At 33.6% G+C, this 26,897-nt stretch overlaps 1 protein-coding gene across 2 annotated transcripts in view; it reads left to right on the plus strand.

Annotated features, from left to right (window-relative positions):
* The window catches only part of LOC129948807 (uncharacterized), a 104,278-nt gene that overhangs the window by 68,992 nt on the left and 8,389 nt on the right, over positions 1–26,897 (plus strand). For both annotated transcript variants that reach the window (XM_056059856.1, XM_056059854.1), the window contains exon 12: positions 21,026–21,125. In XM_056059856.1, the coding sequence (XP_055915831.1) occupies positions 21,026–21,125 (100 nt within the window). The remainder of the gene's footprint in view (positions 1–21,025; positions 21,126–26,897) is intronic.

Genomic DNA, 26,897 nt, shown 5'->3' on the forward strand with positions numbered 1-26,897 from the left:
AAATGTACAAAACTAATCTCGAAAGGGCTAGGAAATCAATTTCTACAGCAACCTATAGCCTTCTTAATATAACTTTGGGTGATTATAATTATTTCTGTAAGGACCTTTCTGCTTCTTGTATAAGTTTGATATTCAAAATACGGACTGAAACTCTTGAGATCAACATTTAACTAACATAGATGCAATTTGTTCACTGTGCAACTCAAACGAAGATGTTTACCATTTTTTAGTAAATTGTTTTTGAAATGAAGGACATTGCTCTTTTTGGCAAATTTTGTTTGCTGATGTATTTTACAAGAAATCCGTAGAAATCGCTGGTACGCTATGTATCCCATGCAAATAATTACAGAAATTCTTATTTGAGTCTGTTTTGAAGTATCTACTTAAATAAAAAAAGAAAAAAAGTTTAGTTTTACCTAAACTAAAAGCCCCAATGATCCATAACTTGAATCTCTAAGAGTTTTAACTAAACTTAAAGTCCATATTCTCCGAAATCTTTCCACTTCTTCGAAATCATCGGTTTTATAGCAAAAAAAGAAAGAACAAATTAAACTTAAATACCTAATTGTTAATTGTTTTCTTTTTTCCTTGTAACACATATTTATTGTTAACTATTCCTTTTCTTCTTTAAATTACTTTGCCACTTCAACAAAACAACATTTAAGAAGTTGATCACATTTTTGTAATATTATTTATATATGTTCTTTATTTTATATTCCATAATTGTATACTCTTTGTTCTCAATGTAAGTTTGTTTTCTATTGTAAATTATTATGTATCGTTTTTAATGAATAAACATCATTTATCTATCTTACTTTTCTAAAAATAAAGAAAAAATGTCCAACTTTTTAATTAGCTGCGTAAAATTATCTCAGTTTGTTGTCTGGTAGGCCTCCACTGCTTTCTGGAAAAGCCTCCTGAGTGGAAAATGTGAGGTTTAATTTTTTTTTGGGGAATAATAATTGATAAAAGTGTTCTGAATGATTGTAGCTTTTGTAGAAATAGCAACTTCATATATCGTCTGAAAATCTTAAATTGTTAAGAACTTGTCCACATATCCTCATTCCATATTTTGTCTTCCAGTTAATTTTTTTCGGAAATTGTCTTTCCGGACTGAACTGAATAGAGGTGGTGAAAGCGTATCTCCTTGTCTCAATCCTCTTGTTCTTTTGAATTTGCGTCCTATATTCTCCGTTTTGTAATCGTTTGTACTGTAATAATTGGGTTTATGTTTTTATCTTTCAGGGAAATCCATATCATTTCGTGTTCAACGAATTCAAAAGCTTAACTTAAGTCAATAAATAGAAAACAAACCGGTAGTCTAAATTCACCTTTTTCTCTTGATTGCTTGTAATTGAAATCTTCTTTGATGGTCCTGTAAAGCATTTTGGAGAAGAGCTTGTAAATTGTCGAAATGTTACGTATGGGTCTATAGTTATTGATATTGTCCTTATTTCCTTTTGGGTGTATTAATTATATCGTTGTTTCTTTGCATTGTTCAGGAATTTGCTTTGTTTGTACTCGTACTTTTTCGTTAAATTTGTTTGTGGAGTTTTTCCCATATATGTATTAACATTTCTTATGGTATTTCGTCAATTCCGTTGCACTTGACTTTCTTTAGGAGCCAGTTCTATCATTGGAATCGATCCGGAAAAATGTGTGAACCGATATTTGACGGTGTTTCCCTTTGATTAGAAATGAAAAGTATATACTGATTTATCGTAAATCACAATTTACTACTACTGAGGTTTGAAGATAGTATTTTTAATTTTTGAAAAGCTATTTGAGTTGTAAGTAAATTTTTACCAAGTTTAAGTGTTGTTTTTTTGTAAGTTTTTATTTTTTGTAAAAAACCTGTCAATTCGATTTTTCTCCAAATTTTACTGAAGGTTGACAACAATATATTTGAACGATAAAAGTAGTTTCCGGCGAAAATAAATTTAGGTTTTTATTTTTTGTAAAAAAAAAGTGTTTATTCGATTTTTCTTATAAGTTAAAATAAATTGGAAGCCATAATCTCAAATTTTTGAAAAGATATTCGAGTCAAAATTCAATTTTTACCAATTCTGAGTAATGTTTTCTTATGTTTTTATTTTTTTATAAAAAAAAACTCAATTTGATTTTTCTCAAAATTTTACCAGATTTTGAAAACGTCATTTTTCTTTGCACAAAATTGTTTTGTGTTAAAATCATTTTGTATTTGTAAAATTTTCGAAGTGACAAATTGTTAATTTTGTTTTTAAACTGCTATGGTAAAAAAAACCACCTACGCAATTTTCTTGAGAGGCCTTTCTGCATCTTTCTGCCTTATTATCTGTATGACAAAATTTATTTGAAGTCGATATCTCTTCTGGTTCTTGAGCTATAGACGACAAAAAAACGTCGCGAACGTACGTAAACACGCACGACAGACATACAAATCTTTTATTACGACTGTAAGGACCTTGAAACATCGAAAAAAGTCAAAATTTTCAATTTGACAAATCGGACCCATTACAGTAACTTCCTATGAGAAAATAAAAATTAAACATTCAAAACAAAATCATTTACAGACAGAGTGACTGAAAAGACGGATAAAAGTAAGTGTTTTTAAAAATTTTATTCTGAAATATGACGTGGCCTATGACCATTATCAAATTGGACCATCCCTGACGGTACACCCTGTATACACATCCCATTAATTTAAAGATTATGAAGATCGTATGTGAATACATATTTTACATGATTACTAAGACTATTATGAAATTATTCAATTAAGTCATTTCCTTTTTCATCTTCAATGGTATTATTATTATTATCAAATAAGAAAGATTTGGTGTATTATCAAATAATTCAATCCTTGCGTCAAATATCTTATCCATAATATCTCCCTATCGTCATCAAATGTATGAATACCTATGTACGAGTAATAAGTATATACAACAAATTATAATAATAATGTTCCTTTATTCTTAAATATGTACAGCGTACATACACATGCATAAGCATATATTAAATTCATACAATGTATACAAATTATATTCGTCACGTGCTTGCCAATAAGATATCGCCCGTCTGTTGTATGTCGAGTTGTATCTTTTTATTTTCATTGAACTGTTTTTGATTTACTCACAGCAAGAGTCTATTCAGCAACAATGACGTCCAGTTCTAACGAGAAAAGATACCCAACTGCAATCGACAGTTTTAATCTTGTGTCGGATTAATAAAAAAATAAAGAAACGAAATGAATATTTATCATTGTTTTTGAAGTGAAGGACATTGCTCTTTTTGGCAAATTTTGTTTGCTGATGTAGGAAGAAGGAGATATTTAAAGCTGTTGTTTAAAAATAAAACCAAGAAGAAAGATTGTTTTCAGCTGACTAATGTAAGGGATTTCATCTCTTACAATTAGACTTTGGGCCTTAACAATAATAAATCGCTAAATACACGCTTAGGTATCGTTGAGTCGAAAATATCGTTGAGTAAAATTTTAACATTTTAACTGTGGGGGGTAATTTGCTTGTATACTAATAACCAAAATAAGCACGTCTTTAATTAATTAGCCTTCTATTACAATATCTGCTTCATTTTCTGTCAAAAAGACGGTATTCAATTGACGTTAATAAAATTTGCAAACATAAACAAAACAAAAATATTTGATTAAAATTAAATTATACAATATTTAAATTAAAATTATTGAGAGTTCGAAATAATAAATGGTTCGAAATTTTTGAGAGAAAAAATAAGAACAAAACAAAATTTTTGAATAACAAGTATTTTTAATGACTTAAAAAAAAGGTACATACGTTGGTTCATGTTAACAAAGAAAATCACAAAAAAACATACAGCTCAGTTCGTGCTCGGAAATAAAACCTAATGCTTTATAAACTAATTTCAAAATAGAATTTGTACTTATGTACTTATCACAAAATAAAAAAAATACTTCAGTTTGTTAAACAAAAATATTAATGTCTTCTGGTACGATTCAGTTAGATTTTACAGACAATCTATCTACCAATCAACTTCAAGTGAAGGAAATATATATTCTATATTCATTTAAAGGCACAATTCTCGTCCATTGGCAGGTAAATTATCCGTAAAATTCAGTTTCTGGTGGATTTGATGGGAATGGTATCTTGAATAAAAAAAATATTTTAAAAACAATTGCAAATCATCGTATCGAGAAAATATTCTACTTGTCATCATAATCATCAAGCCATATTGCATCGCAATCGAAAAACAAAATCCGGAGCGGAAAGTTCATCAACTTCATTATCTAGAGGTTTTCCACCACCGGTCTCCCTCTGAGATCGATTAAATTGACTTAAATTAGTCCGCTCCATCATCGGTCCCTTACTTGTTTCGGCGTCAATTTATAGCCACTTGCCTGAAACGTTGCAGCAATATTTTGCCAAGCTATAGTTTTGGCTTTTAATGGCTTGCCATCATCATCTATAACATGCGCAAGTGGTCTAGCTGATTCGACCAGTAGCTTCTTCATTGCCATCGTCAATTTGACGATCTGCTGATTGATATTTATTAGAACATCCTCACAATTATATATTAAAACAAGTATTATTCGACTTACATTTTTGTAAAATATCACCACGAACAATCAGCAGACAATCACAACAAATCTCAACTCTTGTGACCTGAAAAGTATTTGTTGCGTGTGCTGTCAAAATGACAGTTCAAACCATGGAGTTTAATTCAACTGTCCGTTTATAGTTGAGTCTCCCAACAATAAAATTTAACTGGGCGTCAGCCCTTAACCTAACTATTCAAATGTTTATTGGTACCTATGACAAAATATTTGAAACCCAGTTAAATATTTAAGTGAGCTTTAATTTATTTCGATTATTGGTAAGGCCCTTTATCTTAATAATACAAATTATATATAACGGCAATCATATTTTATTTATTATAGAAAAAGCTTAAAATATATGTTTCGAAAACACGAAACATAAACTATTTTATGTATACAACTTTTATTTAATTATAGATCGAATGATAAATTTTATATAATATATTGTAACGTGATACCAAACAAATATATTTTTGAACAAAAATCCAATTAACCTTTTTTTTCTAAATAAAAAAAAAAAACTGACAAAAAATGTGTACCCTCGAAAATGTTTCGAATACAAAATGATTATATCTCCAAAACAATTTTGTGCAACAAGAAATAACGTTTTCAACATCTGGTAAAATTTTGAGAAAAATCGAATTAACAGTTTTTTTTTATAAAAAATTCCTCAAAAGTGGGTAAAAATTGAATTTCGACTCAAATATCTTTTCAAAATATGAGATTATGGCTTCCAATTAATTTTAACTTAAAACCTGACAAAAAACAATACAAAAACTTGGTCAAAATTTACTTTCGATCAAATAGCTTTTCAAAAATTAAAAATATTAACGTCAATTTTTTTTTATTTCACATAAAGTATTGTTTTCGATATTCAGTAGTTTTTTTATAAAAATTCTACAAAAAACGGACTTTTCATAAAGGAATAAAATCTACAAAAAATAGTATGCAAACTTGGTAAACATTGATTGGTTCTTGATATCTCTAAAATTCATTCAATTTGTAAAAATTTAAGAAATGCTACAAAAATTGGTAAAAACTTACCTCACCTTTTACTTTATATGAAAAATATTGTTGATAATTTTAAAATTTTTATGAATAGTTCAACTTACAACTTTTTTAACCCAACACGAAAACGTACAAGCTTTGAAGCAAGACTAATCGACAGACGGGATGGGAAGTTATCATAGTGGGTCGCATCCCAGCCTTTTTTTGTATTAGATTAATCATTACACTTAATAACGCATACTTACGCAGATTTAAAATAAAATTTAAGTTTGAAGTAGGTATAGTAAGAACTTACAAGTTAAAACCCTAAGTTGCTTCAAAAATAATTTGGTGTTCTCCAGAGAAGGCTCTTTTCTGTTCACCCTGAAGCCTAGTACATACTTGTGAACCATCTCGTGAACCCATACAAATTTCAGTTTTTGGTTCACCCGTGAACTTGCTCGTGAAGCTGAGTGGAGAGTTTTCGTTCACGGGCAATTCACGTGCAAAATGTACGGGAACTGTTGGTGAAGCTTTGACATTTGGTTTCCGCATTTTAAAGTTTGTGGCTGCTTGCGCGTTGTTCTAAAAAAAAGGTAAAATGGAGTCATATGAAATAGAATACCTATTTGAAGATTCAACTGATGAAGTTGACAATGTTCACAACGTGTACTCACAAGTGTGTACCAGTGAGCAATGTCAAAAGTTCACTTTCTCCTCTGGCGAACCTTATGTCATGTCTGCTGATAACATGAAGATTTTTAAAATAATAAAGTCCAACCATGAGCGTATGCATTTTTAAATGGTGTATAGAGCTCCGGCCAATTTCTTTCGGTCTATTTATGGAACTTCAATTTAAAAATAATTAGAACTCGAGCGTTTCTTTATATCTAATTATATTTGGTAGAACTGGGTAAAAATCATTTTTGAGTTCTATGAATTTTTGAATTAAAAATTCTGACATTTTATGAACAAAACTTTAAAAAATCTATCAGATTTCCTTGAAGTGGACATTAATTTTAGGATTTGGTTTTGATATTCTCATATTCGAAATAAAAATTATGCTTTCGTGTTTTGTTGGATTTCGTTTAAGATTTGTATCATTTGAAGCTATTCTTTTTTGATAAATTTGCACATGTACATATATTTCTGTAGCACAGAACATCATACTTGAATGAAGATCAAACGAAATTGGTTTCGAGTCCGGCACTCTCTTAAATATCATATGCTGCAAGAAATTTAAATAATAGAAATTATTATATTGAAATGCTTCGATTATTCACGAGATTACACAACAATATTGATAAAAGTGTAGTATTTTAAAATATTTCTTCAGATAGACATAATTTCAAAACGGGCTTTTTGTGTTTTAATAACAGATTTATCTACAATTTAATGTGGTATTAGATGTAATTTAAAAACCTCTTATGTCTATTTGTACTGCCTTAAAACTTGTGATCATTATAAACGCTAATATGTAAACTTTGATGTCAAGATTACAACAACTAAAATAAAGCCCACGAAAAGGAAATAATGGTTTAAAATGCTTATGTAAATTTTACACTCTATGAAAGTGTCAGCGCCCACAACATTTTAAATTATGCAGCTTTTATTTTTGAATTTTGGCAAATCGTCCATGTTATATATTTTCAAAATTTGAGGGTCTAATAAATCGAAGCTTTATCAAACTAAAATCTAAATAAGACGCTTGAGAATTCGATGACGAAATAAGTTAAAGCTCAATTAAGTTCTAATTTATCAATAAACCGAGTTTTAACTACCAGAATTTTCTCAAGAAATTAGCTGTAAGTCGTATAAACATTCCATATAACCTTAATTGTTCATTAATTGATTTAAATTTGAATAAAATGCAATTCAAATCATCGTTTAGAATCAGTGCTCCACTCTATCGAAAACGTCTTTATTTTATTTTTGTTAATTATGTTTTGTATTTTGTGCATGTGTTAGGCTATAATCGTAGTATTTTTCAAAAACTAATACATGCACTTATGAAGACCCTCTGATCGTCGCTTGACGCTTGCTATAAGCTTACTTCTTTTAGAAAATTCTGAAGTGTTAAAAAAAAAACATTAATCCTCTAAACCTCATTGGCTTTCATTGAATCTCGAAGAGGAACAATAAAATAGTCTTAAAAATCCTAGATTTCATTGCAGTTTTCCAAAAATACATTCACATATACATATATATCTATTCCATTGAAGGAGGTCTACAAAATTTAACACAACAACCCTCGTACGTTTATGAATTTGAAAATTTTCTTTTAAGGAATGGTGTGCGTTTAAAATTTGCATCTTTCATAATGTAAAAGCCAATTATTTTTTCATTAGTTTTTATTAAAATTGTTTTTGTTGCTTATGGTCAACTTGAACGTCCTTAGTCCTCTTATATGTTGCTTCTTTGATAAAGAAAACTGAAATTTATATGAAACCAGCTGGAATTTACAATTTCGTCAATAATAGACCAACATTGTATTGATACATAGATACATGATGCAATGTCAATTTCACGTAATTTCAACAGAAACTTAATTAAGCTTCAGCAACCCCAGGAGAATTAAGGCAAAAGAGGAAGGGAATGCGACGAGAGAGAGAACAAGGGGACGGAAAAAACTAGAGGACATAATATCTAAAAGAGAGAAGTATCTATATCTACCTAACCTATACCTACCCGACTTTAGTCGATTTTAATATGTTTACACTTCGGGCACACCCAGTTGACTCTAGGACTTGAGCGCGCGATTGAGAGACGTACCAAGAACCAACAACAGTCAATTAGATTTCCACGATGTTGGGTATGGGTATATTGGGTGAGGTGTGGTTTTCCTTGTCCTTGTTCAAACTTTCAAACTGTGTATTTCAAAAGGATTAGACTGTGTTCCTGTTGTCGAATATTTGTTTGTGAATTAAAGGAGAAAGAGGGGGAAAAGAGTGTATAGGAATCGGGTATGGAAAGTTACACACAAGTTGAAAATAGCTCAATTATCGGTTTGTGGATTGGAAATACATACCTTTGGTTGACTGTTGTGTTTGTTGCAGCGAAAGAGGGTGTGTTTTCACATAAAACCTTAACCACAAGCCAAGGCACTGGTGTGTAAACAAAAAAGTTTTTTTCTTATAAATATTTTTGGTTTTGTTGGTACACACATTCAAGAATTTGCTGTCCTTATGGATTGGGTCTGGGTGACCCCAATTTGGAGAAGCTTTGGAAGTTTGGTTGTATTCCACATTAATTTGATACAATACTTCATATGAATGTTCGGATAGCGGCGCGAAACTGATAAAGTTTTTAATATTTTTCTAAAATATATCCTTTTGTTTTAATTAATTTAATTAAATTCTTTTTCTATTCCTATTTATTTTATGTATCTTTTTACTGCTTGTGAAACTATTTACTTTTATTGTTTTATACGAAATAAAATGTAAGCATTATGAAAACCTAAAATTCATTCAATCAAATCTGAGGAAATGGTCGAAAATTAAGATTAATTTAAGAAATAAACTGAAAAGTGTTTACGTCAAAACTTAAATGTTCTATTAAAATGGTTTGTGTCACAAAAGTTATAAATTTAAAATAAAAAAATGGTTTGAATGATGTTTTACGTATGTATACGTAATTAACAATACAACAAAATATATCTGATGACAGCTTTTATATCTTTAAACAAATAAAATTCAACAAAACCATTTAATTTCTAAAAGATAGATAGATAAATAGATATGTAGATAGATCTGTTGTTTAAGATTTAGATAGATAGATGGATAGATAGATTGAAATAACAAAGTATTTGAATTGATTGGATTTTAATATTTAACATACTTATATTAATTAAAGAAAAAAAAAATATATAAATTCATTAGTGGAGATTCAACAAGTGCATAGTGAAACTGTTTTTGAACATCTTTTATTGAATATCTTTCCAGATGAAATAACGCAAACATACCACTTCTCATGCTTTTCCGTACGATAGCGCATCCGAAAAAAGTATAAAAAGGACCGGACTCAGTTTTGACCCTTGTGGTACACCATACACTTCCAACCTTAACTCTAAATGTTCTTCCTATGAGATAGCTCTCAATCCATTTCGTGAGTTCCCCTAATGCCTATTCTGTAAAGGACATCAAAAAGTTTATTGTGACTCAACGTGTCAAATGCCTTGCTGAAACCCACGAACATAACCAATGCGTGATGGTTTTTATTGAGACTTATGTTAATAGTATTACAGAATTCGCCAAGAAGTCTTCCCCTATTTCTACTTTGTGAATACCAGCAAGCAGTGTTTTTCAATAAACTTGTTTAGTCGTCTTAAGACAACTTCTTCAAGACATTTTTCAGCAGCTAGCAAGATCGAAATTGACCTATGTATAGTTGAGAATTTCACTTTTTTTCCTACTTTATAGATGGGTAGAATAACTAAGTCATCAAAATTTTCGGTACATACCCTTGTGTGGAACTTCTGTTCACAATTTGTTGAGTCAATGGTATTAGCAGATTTGCATTGAGTTTAATGTCGCATCCCCTTATTCCGTCAGCACCTGGGCTTTTATTAGGATTCAGATTTCGAAGTATATAATAAACTTAGATTTCATCAGCTTCTTTTACATATATTGATTGAGGACGTTGTTTACAAGGCTGTCTTGATGTTTAAACATTGCATACGTGTACAATGTTCGTTGCTTGTGTTGTGAAACACTCAGCAAGTTCTTCAATAATGTCAGAAACATTAGACGTTTTACAAAGATTGTGTTGTATAATTTCATACACAGACGCTTTATTCCTACCCAATATTTTATTTTCTATCCTCCAAGTTTTTTTCCGATCACGTTTTGCGTTCAAATTTCATTTTTGTAGAAGTTAGATTTTTTCATTTGTATTTGTTTGTTAACATAGTTTCTCATTATTTTGTATTATAGATAGATAGATATAGATAGAAAGATAGACAGACATTTTGTAATCTGTTAATTCCCATTCATTTCATGCCCAGAAAAAGAACTTTCTGTATGAATCGAAATTTGGAGGTCCACAAACTTTTTGAGGAAAAAGTATTTGATTATCATTTTTTTATATTGACAGTGATCTTCATTCCGACTGTTTAAGATTCAATTCGATTGAACAATTTCAGATTAGAATTTTTTAAATTCATTGTTGCCGTGGTGAAATTTTAAATTGATTCAAATCAAATTGGCTTTATTCGAATAACATTCTTACTTACTGACCATCACATTTTTGTTTGACAGCTTCTTAGGTATCAATTTGACTAACAGCTAACATAGATCAATTTCGATTGACTGGGCATTCAACTGTGGTAAATAACATCGACCAATTACTTCCTAGACTCAACTGGAAACTCTCAAAAGCCTCATTATACAGACAACGTTTGGACACGAATCTACACAACAGCCAAAATACGGACTTTCGCTTGCTAGATCAAATTGTTAATGCATCTTATCCACAGCAGCAGATTAGTACTACACGAAACAAAATAAGGGTAGAGCCTTGGTTTGACGAAGAATGTCAGAAGGCACGCAGAATTTCATTCGCATGGCTCAGGAATTTCAGAAACTCACCTCAAGGTCAATTTAGAAACATATACATCGAAGCTAATACGACATATAAAAAACTGTGCAAAAGCAAAAAGCGAGAGTATGAGGAACGACAAGCGGCCAGGTTGGCCTCCTGTAATAATGCATCAACGTTTTGGAAACTTGCGTGGGAGCTAAATGGTAAAAAACCGCCAATACACAAAAATCTGTGTGCAAATATGCTAGCCGAACACTTTCGGAAACTCCTCAACCCAGAAATGATGCCATCGATCTGGCAATATGCAACACCTGGTATAACCAATGAAATATTGGACTCGCAGTTTACTGCACAAGAATTGGAGCAAGCGTTATGTACTCTGAAAGATGGGAAAGCAGCAGGCGCAAACGGTATCCCAGCCGAATTTTACAAATATGGCACTTCTGCACTTAATGATCGACTTCTTACGATGTTCAATAAAGTCATAGAGGGGAATTTGGTAGTGAATGAATTTCAAGAAGCTGTTATATTCCCAATACATAAGAAAGGATCATACGCGGATGCTTCAAACTATCGGGGCATTTCCTTCTTAAATGCAACATATAAAATTCTTACAACAATGATGCAGAAAAGGCTCAACAAGTGGATTAAGTCTCAGAACATACTGAAAGAGTTTCAAGCAGGTTTTAGAGCAGGCTACTCTACAATGGACAATATTTTTGTACTCCGAAGTCTTGCAGAAAGCTTTATCGCTCAAAAAAAGAAATTATATGTATTTTTCATCGACTTTCAAGCGGCATTCGATACAATAAATAGAGGTGCCTTATTCTACAAGCTATATAACGCGGGGTTATCGATGAAATTTGGACGTGCGCTAGAGAATCTCTATAGAGGAACACGAGCGGCTGTATGGAATGGTGCAGAGTTGTCAGATTGGTTTGTGACCTCATCCGGAGTAAGGCAAGGCTGCACATTGAGCCCCACTTTGTTCTCACTTTTTATAAATGACCTGATTGATTATCTTCCTGGTGGCGTGGATTTCGCAGGAACACATATGAAAGCCTTATTATTTGCAGATGATATTGTCATGTTTGCGTATTCGCCGGAAGCGTTACAGCTCATGATAAACAGGTTATATAATTATTGTTGCTTATGGAACTTAATCGTTAATACGCAAAAGTCTAAAGTGATGATATTTAAAAACGGTGGTGGAAGAAATGCTTCTAACGAGAAATGGTCATTTAACGGAGAAGCCTTAGAGTGTGTAACCGAATACAAATACCTAGGGGTAATTTTTACGAGAAGTTTGAGCATGCAGAAGCATTTAACTGTGAAGTTAGAAAAGGCGAAAACAGCCATTAACATATCATGGAAAAGATGCTTCATGAACAGAAACATTGCGCATAGCAGTAAACACAAGGTATTTGAAGCAGTATCGGAGAGCATACTTTTATATGGCGCACAAGTTTGGGGATGTATGAGATTTCAAACGGTGGAAAAACTCTTGACACACTATATTAAAAGGATATTTAGCTTACCAGTCAACACACCAAATTACGTGGTAATGCTCGAAACAGGACTATCACCTTTACACATAAAGACCTTGAAGTTGCAAGCCGATTTTCTTCAGTACATATTCAATTTATCAGAATCCAGATTAGTCAAGAAGGTAGCTATCAGTGCCATACACGAACGAAACAGCTGGTATATAGAGTGGTCAAAACTAGCTGAAGAATGCAATTTAAGCTTTGATTTAAACCTGGAAAACATTGGTAGTTGCAAGACTCTCTTCTACAATGTAATCTCGAAGGTGGATGAAAAATGTAGAGCTGAATATATAGCTGAAGCCTCCAGTTCCATCTACAGAACAGTTTACAGTAGATTAAATCACTATTTGGCAGAGAAAAACTATTTTCATGACTCTTATAAGGTTAATGTTATCGCTACAATGGTCAGACTTCGCAGCGAGCTTATCAATCTGAACTTCATGCCTCACAGACCTGATCTACCATTAGAATGCAGCATTTGCAACATGAAAGAAAGAGAAGACGTAATTTACTTTTTGGGAAGATACCCAACTTTGAAAGAAACCAGAAGAAGCGTTCTTGGAAGCGATGTTTTATCAGAAGAGCAAGTCCTGGACGAATTGAATCAAATGAACGTTAATAGACTTTATGAATATTGTGTAATTGCGCTCAGATATAGAGCAAGAATAATTAACGAAGATTTTTGATTAAACAAACCTTTAACTGTATCTTATTTGAATTTTAAATTGTATTGGTTTCCATATAATTCCTTATTTTAAACACATATGTTATTTAAAACGGTTTTATCTTTGTAATTAAATTAATATATTATAGTTGTCAATCTGGCAGACGGCAAATGCCATGTCATAATGATTTTTGTAAATGTAAATGTAAAAACGTTTCTATTGTTAAATTCAAATGTTGATCCAATAAAATCCAAATCTATCTATCTATCTATCAATTTCGATTGTCATTTATCAACAATCACCTTTGCCGATTGCACCTCAAATTATGTTCATCATTCATTCAAGACAATAGATGCTCAAATTCACCTCAACAACTAACTAACGATTTACAGCATATACTTCACAATTATATAGAGATACAAAATAACGGAATTCAAATACCATAATAATAGAATACTTATGGTGCGTCGGTAAGTTTACTAAGACATGCCCCTAACAAAGGGCAGAGGTCAGCTGAACACTAGATACGAGATGCTAGGCTTGTCCGATATTGACTTAGACAGAAAAATAGCAAAAGTTCTACCCTATATATTTCCTGCATTTTTAATTGTGTATGCAATGGCCGTGCCTATTTGATAAGTTGTTGTTATGTTTAATTGTCTTAAAGCTTCGTTACAAAACGTCCGTCATTTCCCCTAACAAAATGTTTAATTTTTCTATATTCATTTTTAAAAGGATTTGTCATAATGTTGCATCGGATTCAGTTGCGGCGCGCCTATGTTCAGTAAACGTCTGTAATCATGTAATGACTGGTTATCACGTAATATTGATTATTGCAATATTTGTGGGCTAAGGTCGAATTTTTTGTTGGCATACCGCCATACTGTTTCATAGAGGCCAGCCGTTTTGGCACTAAGTGAAACTCAAGTAGGTGAAGGTTCAGATCCTGCTGAATTTTGTATTCATAGGTACAGCTTGGTGCATTTATTCTTTTCCCACCATGGCCTCCCCATAGATATAAGAAATGATGTTGCTTATCAGCTCCTACAACAAAATGGTCTTTGCAACAATTCCTTTTTTAATTATATGTGGTCTAAATTCTCCGTAAATAAGCAAATCATTCACTACTGCTTCCTTTATGAAAGCCCTAATTTAAACAGAGTATCAACTTCTCGTGAACTTAATGGTTTGTCTGATTCCATCCAAAGAATGGTTTCGTCCTATCCTCACACTGAAATCGTAGTTACGGGCGATGTCAATGTACACAATTTAACATGGTTATTAGGGCTAAAGAAGTAAGTTTCCGTTGCTATAAAGCCAACCGTACTGATTAAAACCGGAAAAAGTTTAAACAAGCCAGGAAGGCATGTAACGCCCATATTCGATGGACCAAATTTTTAAATGACCAAAAATTACGGCAAAACATATACTGCAATGCCCTAAGGCGGTACACATTTTTGGTCATTTGTAAAAAACATGAAGAATTTTTCCTCTTCATCGATTCCTACGCTCGTTGTCAATGACTCTCCTTTTGTTAGCTCTTTAGAGAAAGCTAATCTCTTTGTTAGTCAGTACCTGAGCGAGTAAGTGATTCTATGGGACCAATATTTTTTCGCACTCGTACTGTGGCAAGAGTCCTTAGAGATCTAAACACACATAAATCTGCTGGTCCAGATGTTACCCCCGCTATTGCTCTGAAGAGCTGTTCTTCAACGCTAGCAAAACCACTGCGTAAGCTTTTTCATCTGTCGCACTCCTCAGGTCTCGTTCCGAGAGGAAGGAAAACTGCATTTGTCCAGCCCATTCCAAAAAAGATGAATCTTCCTCACCCTCTTATTAACGACCGATTGCAATTACGTCCCTTCTTTACAAGGTTATGAAAACAATTATTAATTATTAGCTCAAGAAATATCTCGAAGATCTTCTTACTGACCGACAATACGGCTTTCGTAGCAATAAGTCCAATGGTGATTTCATGGTTCATCTCACCTAACGGTGGAGCAAATCTTAACATCGTTTTGGAGAAAGTAAGAATATTGTTCTTGATATTTCAAAAGCATTTGATAGGTTTTGGGATCAGGCTTTCTTATCAAAAATGCGTGCTTTCGGTTTTCAAGAATCCCTGCTTCATTGGATTAGTAATAACCTTACGGATCGTTAAAAAAAGTAGTATTGGATGGATTCAAGTTTGAAAACCACAAAATAAATACTGATGTGCCCCAGGGCTCTATTCTATCTCCAACACTCTTTCTCCTTATTTACAATATTCAGGAATTCAAAACCAACATGCACCGACATCTCCTTTTAAACCCTCTCTACTCCTTCTAGTGCTCACACTGTGCCTCTGAATAATAAGGGTAGTAATATCTCCTTGAGTGTTAGCTTATTATACAAAAATATATAAGGATTTGAATTATAAATACTGAAACTAATGCAAACAAATAAGTATGTTTTTGAAAACTATAATTTCCAGTTTTTTAAACGGTAAATAGTCCATTTGGAATCATTCTATTTCGACTTATTACCTTCTTAATAGAAGAATGTTCTAAAACATTAAATCCTCCCATAAATACAATAAGTAAATAGTCTAACATTAAAAACCAAACCCTATCGGTGTACTAGCACTTAATTAAGTAACTATGGTGTGTCATTATTTTGAATAATTTAAACTTGAACATTTATAATAGACATTGAAGACTCAATAGTCAGAAATTATAAGCATATTCCTTAAAACCAAAGAATATCAAATCTCAATTTACTATTTATGTGGTATCAACGAAACTATACACATTGTACAATATTAACAACATCATTTAAATTGCAACTCTCGCTGAGATCATCATCAGAAGCCCATCACAAATGAACAATGAACTCTTTATGTATGTATTTATGTACATAATAGGCACTTTACTTATGTACACATACATTGTTTATACATATTAAGCAGACTTTAGGTTCTCAAGTTTAAATGGTTGTCGTTTTATGGAAAATGTATACGTACAATAAAAATATGCAAATTAATATGAAGAAACCACCTCGATCCTTGTGTAACACATTTAATTGCAAATAAATTTGTGAGACCAAGAGAAACTGTGGTCTAACACACACAAATAACATACATACGTGTATAGACAAAACCATGTTAAGAACAGAATGACCATAAAGGACCTGATGAAAGTCATTCTCCATTTCCTTGATAATAAGGTTGCGGTTAAGTTATGTCCTTGTCTCTCAGTTTGGTGTGTGGTTTGAATATGACTTGAGCAATATTCCATATATAAGCCATAATAGTTTACTGCATTTTGTAATAAGTATTTTTTTATAATCATTGGAATAACTCTTCGATGTTGGTTTCGGTGTTCACTTCTTGTATACACAATTTTATTTAGAAGCCAAACAAATTATTTTGTTTATTATATATAGAGAATTCCTTACGAATTTTTTTAAAATGCAACCCCTATGCTTCTCAACCCTATAAAAGTTATTTTTCATAAAATCTTTATGAATGCCTTCATAGTTCAAAAAATCCGTCATTTTCCCTTTAAACAAAAAAAGCTCATTAGACTCTCCTGAAATTTACAGAAGAATTTCATTCATGAATGTGATTGCAAAAATATTTTGCACTAATTATAAGGCTTTAAAAATGGATCGCACAGGAAAATATTTTATCTGATCTACAGGCTAGTTTCAGAAACAAAATTTCAACGATCGAGCGTCAAAGCGATTCAAGCACGTAACAAAAAGGTCTTCGCATTTTTCGTTGACTTTAAAGCTGCTTTTGAACTAATTAATAGGAATGCTCTTATTTATAACAAATTGGTATATCTACAAAGTTCCTTAATGTAATTAGAGAGATGTACACGGGTACGAAGGCTGCTGTTGGGAATGAGCTTTTCAGAATGGTTAAGCACCAGCACAGTAGTCAAACAAGGATACCCACTTAGCGCTCTTTTGTTCTCGTTATTTATAAATGATGTGGATAAACTTCCTGGGGGATAAAGAATAGCTAGCTGAGCAAAATGAGGACATAATGATACATTCACTGATAGAAGAAACTCAAGCCTCATTCAGTAGATTATTCTACAGTCAGCTTAGCTATAATCTTGGTTCCAGAAATTATTTAAAGGTTTCAAGGATTCACTTAACTTAAATGGATGTCCTTATAATATTAGTTTTAACTAATTGTGTACGCTGTGCACCTTAAAATCAAAAGAAGATTGTCTACATTTCATTGGTATCGGTCCAATATTCAAAACTCAAAGACGGAACTTTTTCGGGGAAAATACTCTTACCCTAAAAGAGACTATAAACATCCTTAACGAGCATGATTGGAAAACATTAAGTAAACTTTTGAAAATGGTATTAGTAACTGAATTCTATTAAATTCAAAACATACGTAAATTTAAATATTCTCATTTTTTTGTCAACCTGGCTGACGGCATAGCCATATCATCTAAATTCAAAATATTGTATAAAATTTTGTAAATTAATGTAAATAAGCGAATTACTTAGTTACTTACTACTACTTTAGAGAAAAATTGTTTCAGTTTCAAATTTAGCATTCGTAAAAAATTTAGAATTCAAAATTTTAATCAAACATGACATTACGGTGGTAGAGAAGTCGAAAAACTCTGTTTGTCCTCGTTTTCTGGAAAGTTGTTATTTTTTTTTGGAAAGTTGTTATTATTTTTGTATGATATAAATACACTTCTTCCCACTCCTAATGGAAAGTTTTCAGATGATCAAATGTTCGTGTTAGGTTTTATAAGCCCTCCGAAAAAGTCGTTGCCATGCCCCTGAACGAAAATTCTTCGAGAAGCTTTACTACAAGTCCTTTGCTCTATAGAAATCTGTGTAGTCGAATATTTAAAAATTAATAATTCAGGCTATCGCTGATGCCAAATAACTCCGACATTTATGACTATATATTCAGCAGACCATTCGAATTATTGAATCATATAATCAAAAAGAGTATTTATCTGCTGATTGTAGATTTTTTATGGCCGTAATTTAGACACTTCAAATTCTATTAGAAATAGCTTATTGTTTGAACAATCATCCAACATCCATGTACCAAAGAAACGCTAGACCAGCAGCCTTCGGTGAAATGTGGCAACATTTTGGTAGGGCTATGTATAAGTTAAAACTGACTAGAGAGCAAATTATTAAAAAAACAACACTGTTCAATATCCGACCATAATTCATTATTTTTGCACAACAAAAGTGTCGGGTTCCGAAATGTAATGTTGATGGGGTATAAAAACCGCAAAAGCTTGGAGAAAACGTGCGAGTTTAAAAAATAAAGATTAATTTTCTGAACGCAAATTCTTTCCCCATTCCATTTTTAAAAATTGTTACGTTCTTGCACCTTGAATATGAAGAAAACAAAATAACAGGCAACTCCTTGACAAAGTTCTTAAACATAAAACTAAATCTAAAAAGAGGCTGGGATTCGACCCACAATGATAACTTCCCATCACGTCTGTCGATTTGTCTTGCTTTAAAGTTTGTAGGTTTTTTGTGTTGGGTTAAAAAAAAAATTAAATTTATCGCGGAAGTAGCTTACACAGCCTTTAATAATAACCAATGGGAATCACTCCAAAAGCCAATATATTCAGTTTGTTGACTTTTGTACAGCTGTTGAGCTGTCAGACAAAGCAAATGTTCAGCAAATTTGAACTAGAGCTTCCGTTTGGAGTCACATTACGTAACATTCCGTTATTTCCTTACGATTGTCAAACGAAACGTGAGGTCGAAGTTTCATTGTGATAGCATGCATTGAATTCCTGTGTCTAAACTCGTAAACGTCAGGCGAAGCCGAAGCGTGTTTGTCTTTCAGCCATTAAGGTTTCACAAATTGACATTGGGTCAACTTATTTCTTCCTTATAAAGTTCATAGACTGAAGGAGCGCCGTGGTGGTCTGAAGTGTAAGGGATTACCTTGGCTAGGTAGACGTGGGGTATTGAGTGAGTAACGCAGATTCTATACTCACGATGAAATGTCCATTGTAACTTATATCCTTTTTCAGCATAAAATATGACACAATGAAACTTAGTTAATCTTAATGCTCGTATAAATAAAGACCGTTTAAGACTTGAAGACACTAAATTTGTTAGTTCTTTAGAGAATCTTCCTCAACCTCTAATTATTGACCGATTGTACTTACGTCCCTTCTTTCCAAGGTCATGGAAACGCAGATAAATTATCAGCTTAAGAAATATCTCGAAGACCGAAAGCTTCTTAATAACCGGCAGTACGCCTTTCGCAGCAATAGGTCCACTGGTGATCTCATGGTTCATCTCACCGAACAGTGGAACAAATCTTTAAATCGTTTTGGAGAAAGTAAGATTATTGCACTTGATATTTCAAAGGCATTTAATAAAGTCTGGCATCTTGCTCTCTTACCGAAAATGCGTGCTTTCGGTATTGACGAATCTCTTCTTAGTTAGAAATTTTCTTTCGAACCGTTCACTACAAGTAATTTTGGACGGATTCAAGTATGAAACATAAATGCTGCCAACCACCTTTTGTAGAACGATCACATACGCGGTTTCGCCAAAAATGCCGCAAGATGTTTGGGTTTTCTAAGGCGATGCAAGAAGTTTTTCTCTCCCTCTGATCTGGCTATTTTCTACAAAACTTATATACGCCCAAAGCTTGAGTATAACTCTCATCTCTGGAATGGTTCACTTGCAACCTACTTAAGCCTCTTGGGCAGCATTAAATGGAGAGCATTTAAATTAATTGGTGATAACACCATCATACGATCATTTACTTCGCTTGAACATCGTCGTTTAGTTTCTTATCTCTCGTGTTTTTTCCGGTCGTACTGTCAAGTACAGAGATTCGCTCTTTAGCCGTACTACGCGAATGTGGAATGCCTTACCACACTCTGTTTTTCCCAGTCATTGCAATATTCAGGAATTCAAACAATGTGCACCAACACCTCCTTTCAAACTCTCTCTCCTCTTCCTAGTGCTTACACTGAGTCTTTACATAATAAGGAAGTGATATCCCCTTAAGTGTTAAGCTTATTATAAAAAAAGCTGACATAATGTCCACAGATCTTATTTTCTCTTGTAAATTCTTAAAGTTCATAATAATTACGACTGCATATAGATAACATGTCTATATAACGTGCAAAAAGTCAAGAAAAAGTTTATATGCATGTACAACACTTTATTCTATGTCGAAATTCATATATGTTATCTAAAACCTTGTAAATTAATTAAATATTACCTAAACCCCTTCGTTTAAACATATAATGTTCGTATCCATCAATGTAATTGTATTATTCGATGAAAATTGATATCAAAGTTTTAAAAATAACCATGATGGTATCTAATACTTATCAACAAAACTTGCTTTACTCAAATCCTTTTGAAATACTAATGTGTATGTAATGGCCTTAGTATTTGTTGTAAAATATTACGTTTACAAAACATTTATATTGATGAGTATTTCACCACTCTCATTTACTTCTTCACATACAAATTTCCTTAATCAAGATATTCCCTTTAATTAAGTGCAACATTCTCAAAATGAAAATTCCTACTCAACCATTTAGCTCGAAAAGACTTAATACTTATTTTTCCCCCAATGAAAAACAAAACCTTAGAGAACCTTTAATAAAGAATTATTTCATTAAATTATTTTTAATATATTATCTATAGGATGTGTATATTATGCATATATTTATGTTTATATTTATTTCTTCTTGCAGATTCTTCTACCTTTATCACTTTTCATTCTATGCCTACCATTATCGATTTAGTGGACAAAACCGAAGTCTGGCTCTTGTTTCATCATGGCTCTTTATTCAGGTAACTATATTGATCCATATAAATATACAAACATCAACATCAACATTACCATCACCATCGAGATCACCATACATACCTTAATGGATATGCCCTCAAATTGAAAGAACATTTATTTGTACTAACTAATTAAAAATGAGATACCACAATGAACCACACACAATATAATATTCGAACCTACTTGTATCTATGTTTTGTAGATACATATGTACATTCACGACAAGTATGTGTGATTATCGCCTCTTCATTGAAATTTGAATTGCATTTCCTTTATATTCGCTATAATAGCATATTCGCTTCATATAATTGTTGTATATAGTATTAATATAAAGGCAGACATAAACTATCAGATATAAAGATAATAATTTAATCGTCAGATCAGAACAGAAACAGGAAACACAAACGTACTCTTACCTATGTTGTGTTGTGTTGTGTTGCATTGTGGCATTCTCTCCGCATATAAACATAGATAAATTAAACTTTGTAAAGCCCTGCATCCTTTTCCGTTTAAAAAATGTAGCTTTATTGCTGTTTGCTGCTTTTGCTTCTGCTGCTCGTGATGAATCTATAGAAGTAGATATTAGTGTATAGGTGTAGGAAAATCAAGTGAAAATTTACTCTCACCCTCTTTTATAGACTTCAGTTCAGGGTCGGGCGTGCGTGCGTTGTTCGGGAAGGCAGGTTTCAGGTACAAAAGATAACATAAAACTAGGAGTAAATTTGTACTAATACAGTCCAATCCGCTTGATTAATGCAGATAACTTAATTTTTTGTCCAGAAAAAATGTAACTAAATTGAAGGTCGATCTAAATACAAGATCTTAAGACAGACGTCCCTTGGTTCGGGAAGCTGTTTTCACCTTCCATATCTCAAGAACCAGAAGAGATATCGACTTCAAATAAATTTTGTTATACAGATAATAAGGCAGAAAGGATTCTCAAACAAAAGTGGGTGTTTTTTTTACCCAAAGCAATCAGTTAATATCTCACGAACCAATCACATTAGCGACTTAAATTAAATTATATCAACTACTCAAAACAAAATAGGGCCCACCCAAGGTTTAATTTGTGTTTTGCCTGAAAAATACTTAATTGGTGAAAAATATTAAAGCCCATCATTTCATTGTAAGGTTTTCATGTGCATAATTCCATATGAATGCTTTGAATAACAACTTAACCGTTGCCTCCAAGTGAATAGCCAAAAAAAGCCGATCGCTCAAAAAAAAAAAAATATTCAATGCAAAAATGATTGCATATGTTTTCTCAGTCCTATTTTCTAGCCTTGCTAGGAGTTTCTTTATTTAATTGTTGTTCTTTATTTCTTCGTGATTTAATGTGATTACAATGCCCGGTTCTAGACGCCATTTGAATACTGAAAATGCACTTAGAGCGGTAAATATAAAGGGCTGTTAGAAACTCAACTGCGGCAGTCAACTGGCACTCAAGTCAGTGATCAAACCATTGGTCGCATTCACAAAGCTAGTGGCTACGTAGTCAAGGGATCCTGATTGGCTTCATCTAACTACAAATGTAGTTGAAATTTCTCCTCCAACGTTGTGTAAAAAGTTTGGCTACAAAGTTAGTAGAGAATGATTGATGATGAATGATGCTCTGTAAAAATACACAAATTCAAAATAAAATAAATCGTTCAGTATTTAAATACAATATTGAATTTAAAAACACGAAAGATAAGTTAAAGTTATCAAATCAAAAATGTTTCTTATTTTATATATTTGCACTTGTCAATAATATGACAGTTCCAGATTAACTAGCTTTGTAGTGTAGTTTTGCATTTAGAAGGCTAGTTGAATTTTGACTGCGTAGCCACTTGCTTTGTGATGAATGCGCCCATTAGTAATAGACTCCATTAAGATGGTCATGGGCTGGAATAAGTTTGCTAGTCAAAACAGAGCTGATTATCCTGGATGAGGGCACCGTTACCGCCGCTAGTTACATTGAAATGGTAATATGACTTGTTGTGATCCCATTTTTACAAAGATCTAGGTGGGGTTGTTGTTATTCAAGACAAGAATTTTGTTTCGTGTTAGAAGTGTGTGACAAGGACAAGGACACCACCACCGCTGTCCTAACAACAGATAAAGCCACCTACTGGCTCATATCCTCCTACCTTGGCCACGACAGCCCAATTCCAGGAAACACCTTGAGGAAGGCAATTGCGGACGCGCAATCGAAAAAAGTTGGTCTCCTAATTGGTTCAGACGCTAACGCCCATCACACGGTATGGGGTAGCTCTGATATAAATGAGAGAGGTGAGTACTTATTTGATTATTTACTAAGCACTAACCTACTCATAAGTAATATTGGTAATGAACCCACATTTGTAACCAAGAATAGGAAAGAGGTACTTGATATTACACTTACCTCTGACTCGATCCACAATATGATTTCAAACTGGCATGTCTCAAAAGAGAATTCCTTCTCTGACCACAAATACATTCAGTTTGAGCTCAAAGATGTAGCAAATACATCTACGGGATTTCGAAATCACCGGAATACCAACTGGGAGCGTTATAGGGAGGTACTAGCACAACTGCTTAATCATAACCTTCTTAAAAGCTCCTCCAGTAAAGATGAACTAGACCTTTCTGTAAATCATCTCACCGAAGCCTTAAATGAATCAATGAGATCTTCATGCCCTGTAACCATTTTAAAGGGTAAAAAGAAACCTCATTGGTGGCATAAAGAATTAGAACCATTCAGAAAGAGCTGTCGTAAACTCTTCAATAGATCTAAGTACACTAGATCTCCTTCTGACTGGGACTTATACAAACAAGCTCTAAAGCAATATAAAAAAGAATTAAGAAAGAGTAAGAGGTCTTCTTGGAGAAATTTTTGTGGTAAAATAGAAAATACTTCAGAAGCCTCAAGACTCAGGAAAATTCTCTCAAAAAGTCCAACAATACCTAGTGCTTTAAAGACAGAAACAGGCACATGGACTATCACAGATGAAGAATCTCTTAACCTGTTATTAGACACCCACTTTCCAGGTAGTTCTAACATACTCAACGACTTAACATCAGAGTCTCAAGCTTCTACAAGCGATTTAGTTGATCTAATAACGCGGGAAAAACTGCAATGGGCCATAGACAGCTTTGATCCATATAAATCTCCAGGACCAGATGGAATCATTCCGGCCGAACTACAAAAATGCTCAGACATGATTATTCCACCATTGGAAATCATTCTGACAAGCTGTGTAAGGTTGAGATATATTCCCAAAGCCTGGAGAAAGGCAAAAGTAGTCTTCATTCCCAAAGCAGGGAAACCCTCACACGTTAACCCTAAAGATCTACGACCAATCAGCCTATCATCCTTCCTTCTTAAAACCTTGGAAAGATTGATTGAAATTTATATCAGACATAATTTAAAACCATGTCTCATTTCCACAGCTCAACATGCTTACTCTAAGGGAAAATCAGTAGAATCAGCACTTCACTCACTGGTACGTACTATTGAACATTCCCTCGAATACAAAGAATATAACCTGGTAGCGTTCCTAGATATTGAAGGAGCTTTCAACAACGTCAGTTACCAGGCGATCACAACAGCAATGGATAAGCTGAAATTAGAGAAGTCACTCATAGATCTTATAAGTCTCATGCTCAAAAGCAGGACAATAATTTCTAACATGAGAAGTTTTACTACCACCAGATCGGTGAATCGGGGCACTCCCCAAGGTGGAGTCCTTTCGCCTCTTTTATGGAACATGGTAGTAAACGACTTACTTACAACATTGGAAACAGAAGGTTTCAAGGTGATTGCCTACGCTGATGACGTTGCGATATCCGTATCTGGGAAGCACCCCCAAGTTCTCTCGGAACTCCTACAAAATGCCCTAAACAGGCTAACTAAATGGGCTAATCAATGTGGATTGGACGTCAACCCACACAAAACAGAATTAATACTCTTCTCGAGAAGATATAAAATTCCTCAGATTAGCCCACCAAAGATTAAAGGAATACCATTAAGCTTTTCCGACCAAGCTAAATATTTGGGCCTCATTTTAGACAAAAAACTAAATTGGAAGGCAAATATTGATGAAAGAGTCAAAAAGGCTACTGTAGCGCTTTTTACTTGTAAAAAGGCCATAGGATCAAAATGGGGCTTCTCCCCAAAAATAACCCACTGGCTATACACTTCGGTAATCAGGCCGATACTCATTTATGGAGCCGTCGTATGGTGGACCGCACTGGATAAGATGGTAAATCTAAATAAACTCATTAAAGTCCAGCGGTCAGCAGGTATGTGCATCACAGGAGCACTTCGCACAACACCAACTGCAGCACTGGAAGTGCTTTTAAACCTAACACCACTTGACATCTTCTCTAAAAAGGTGGCTGCCAACTCATGTGTAAGGCTTAGAGCCACCTCTCAATGGACCAGTAACAATACTGGACATACAACCATTCTAGATAATTTCAGATCTATCCCAGATCGCTTAGACTATACCACCCCAAAAATGGTATTTGGTAAAAGATTCCATGTGTCCATCCCTTCAAGATCCTCCTGGGAAGAAGAGGGACCCCTGGAAGACGATGCGGTACACTTCTACACTGACGGTTCAAAGACCGATCACGGAGTTGGAAGTGGTATCTTTTCAGAACAACTGAATCTCAGTCTATCCTATAGACTTCCCAATCAATGTAGTGTGTTCCAGGCAGAAGTAATGGCGATAAAAGAAGCACTATCCTGGCTCAAAGAAAACGTTATATCTTGTAAGGATATACGTATCTTCTCGGACAGCCAAGCCGCTCTTAAATCTCTCGCGTCTGTCTCCACAAACTCTCGAACAGTCCACGATTGTCAATCATCTCTGAAGGAGATGACGGAACAGTTTAACATTCACCTCATTTGGGTGCCGGGCCACAGAGACATTCCGGGAAATTGCAAAGCCGATGAGCTCGCCAAAAACGGAACACTTCTGCCTTATGTTAGACAAAAACATAACATAGGAACACCACTTGCTACATGCAAATATCTTCTCAAGCAATATGCTTTAGAAACAACAAATACTAGATGGTCACGAAGTACCACCTGCCTGGCAACCAAGCAAATATGGCCAAGTATTGACTTAAAACGGTCAAAAGGCTTGATATCACTAAGCAGACAAAGTATAAGCTCTACAATTGGAGTAATAACGGGACACTGCCTCATAGGTAGACATGCTCTGAGGCTAGGGGTCTACACAAATGACTTCTGTAGAAGCTGCATGGACGAGGAGGAAGAGGAAACAGTCCAACACCTTCTATGTACATGTCCAGCACTCTCCATTAGAAGGAATTACTTTCTCGGTAATCCCTTCTTCGATAATACCAGTGAACTGGCAAATATTGACACAAAACGTCTCTCTAACTTTATTAAAAGCACAAAATGGTTTGTTTAAATTCATTACTCCCATGAGTAACCTCATTAGTGGTATCACAATGGACCCTTGAGGTCTACGTGTGTCAATGATATCTAGACAGCCACTCTAACCTAACCTAACCTAGAAGTGTGTGCACAATAACTTAATACTTAACTGAAACATAATTACCATACAAAATTTAAACCAAAGACACTCGATATACAAACCGGAGACCAATCTGTCATTCTGGTTTGCCTTTAATCTAATATCAATTCCCCACTGCTAAAGTCAAACCACCACTGCTATATTCAATTCACCACTGTTAAAGTCAATTCACCACGAATTGATGGGAAAATTATATAGTGCTTACCTGAACTTAAATGGACAATTTTGTTGCAACATTGGTTGATA

This window comes from Eupeodes corollae, chromosome 3 (genome assembly GCF_945859685.1).
Source record: "Eupeodes corollae chromosome 3, idEupCoro1.1, whole genome shotgun sequence".
NCBI classification, from domain to species: domain Eukaryota; kingdom Metazoa; phylum Arthropoda; class Insecta; order Diptera; family Syrphidae; genus Eupeodes; species Eupeodes corollae.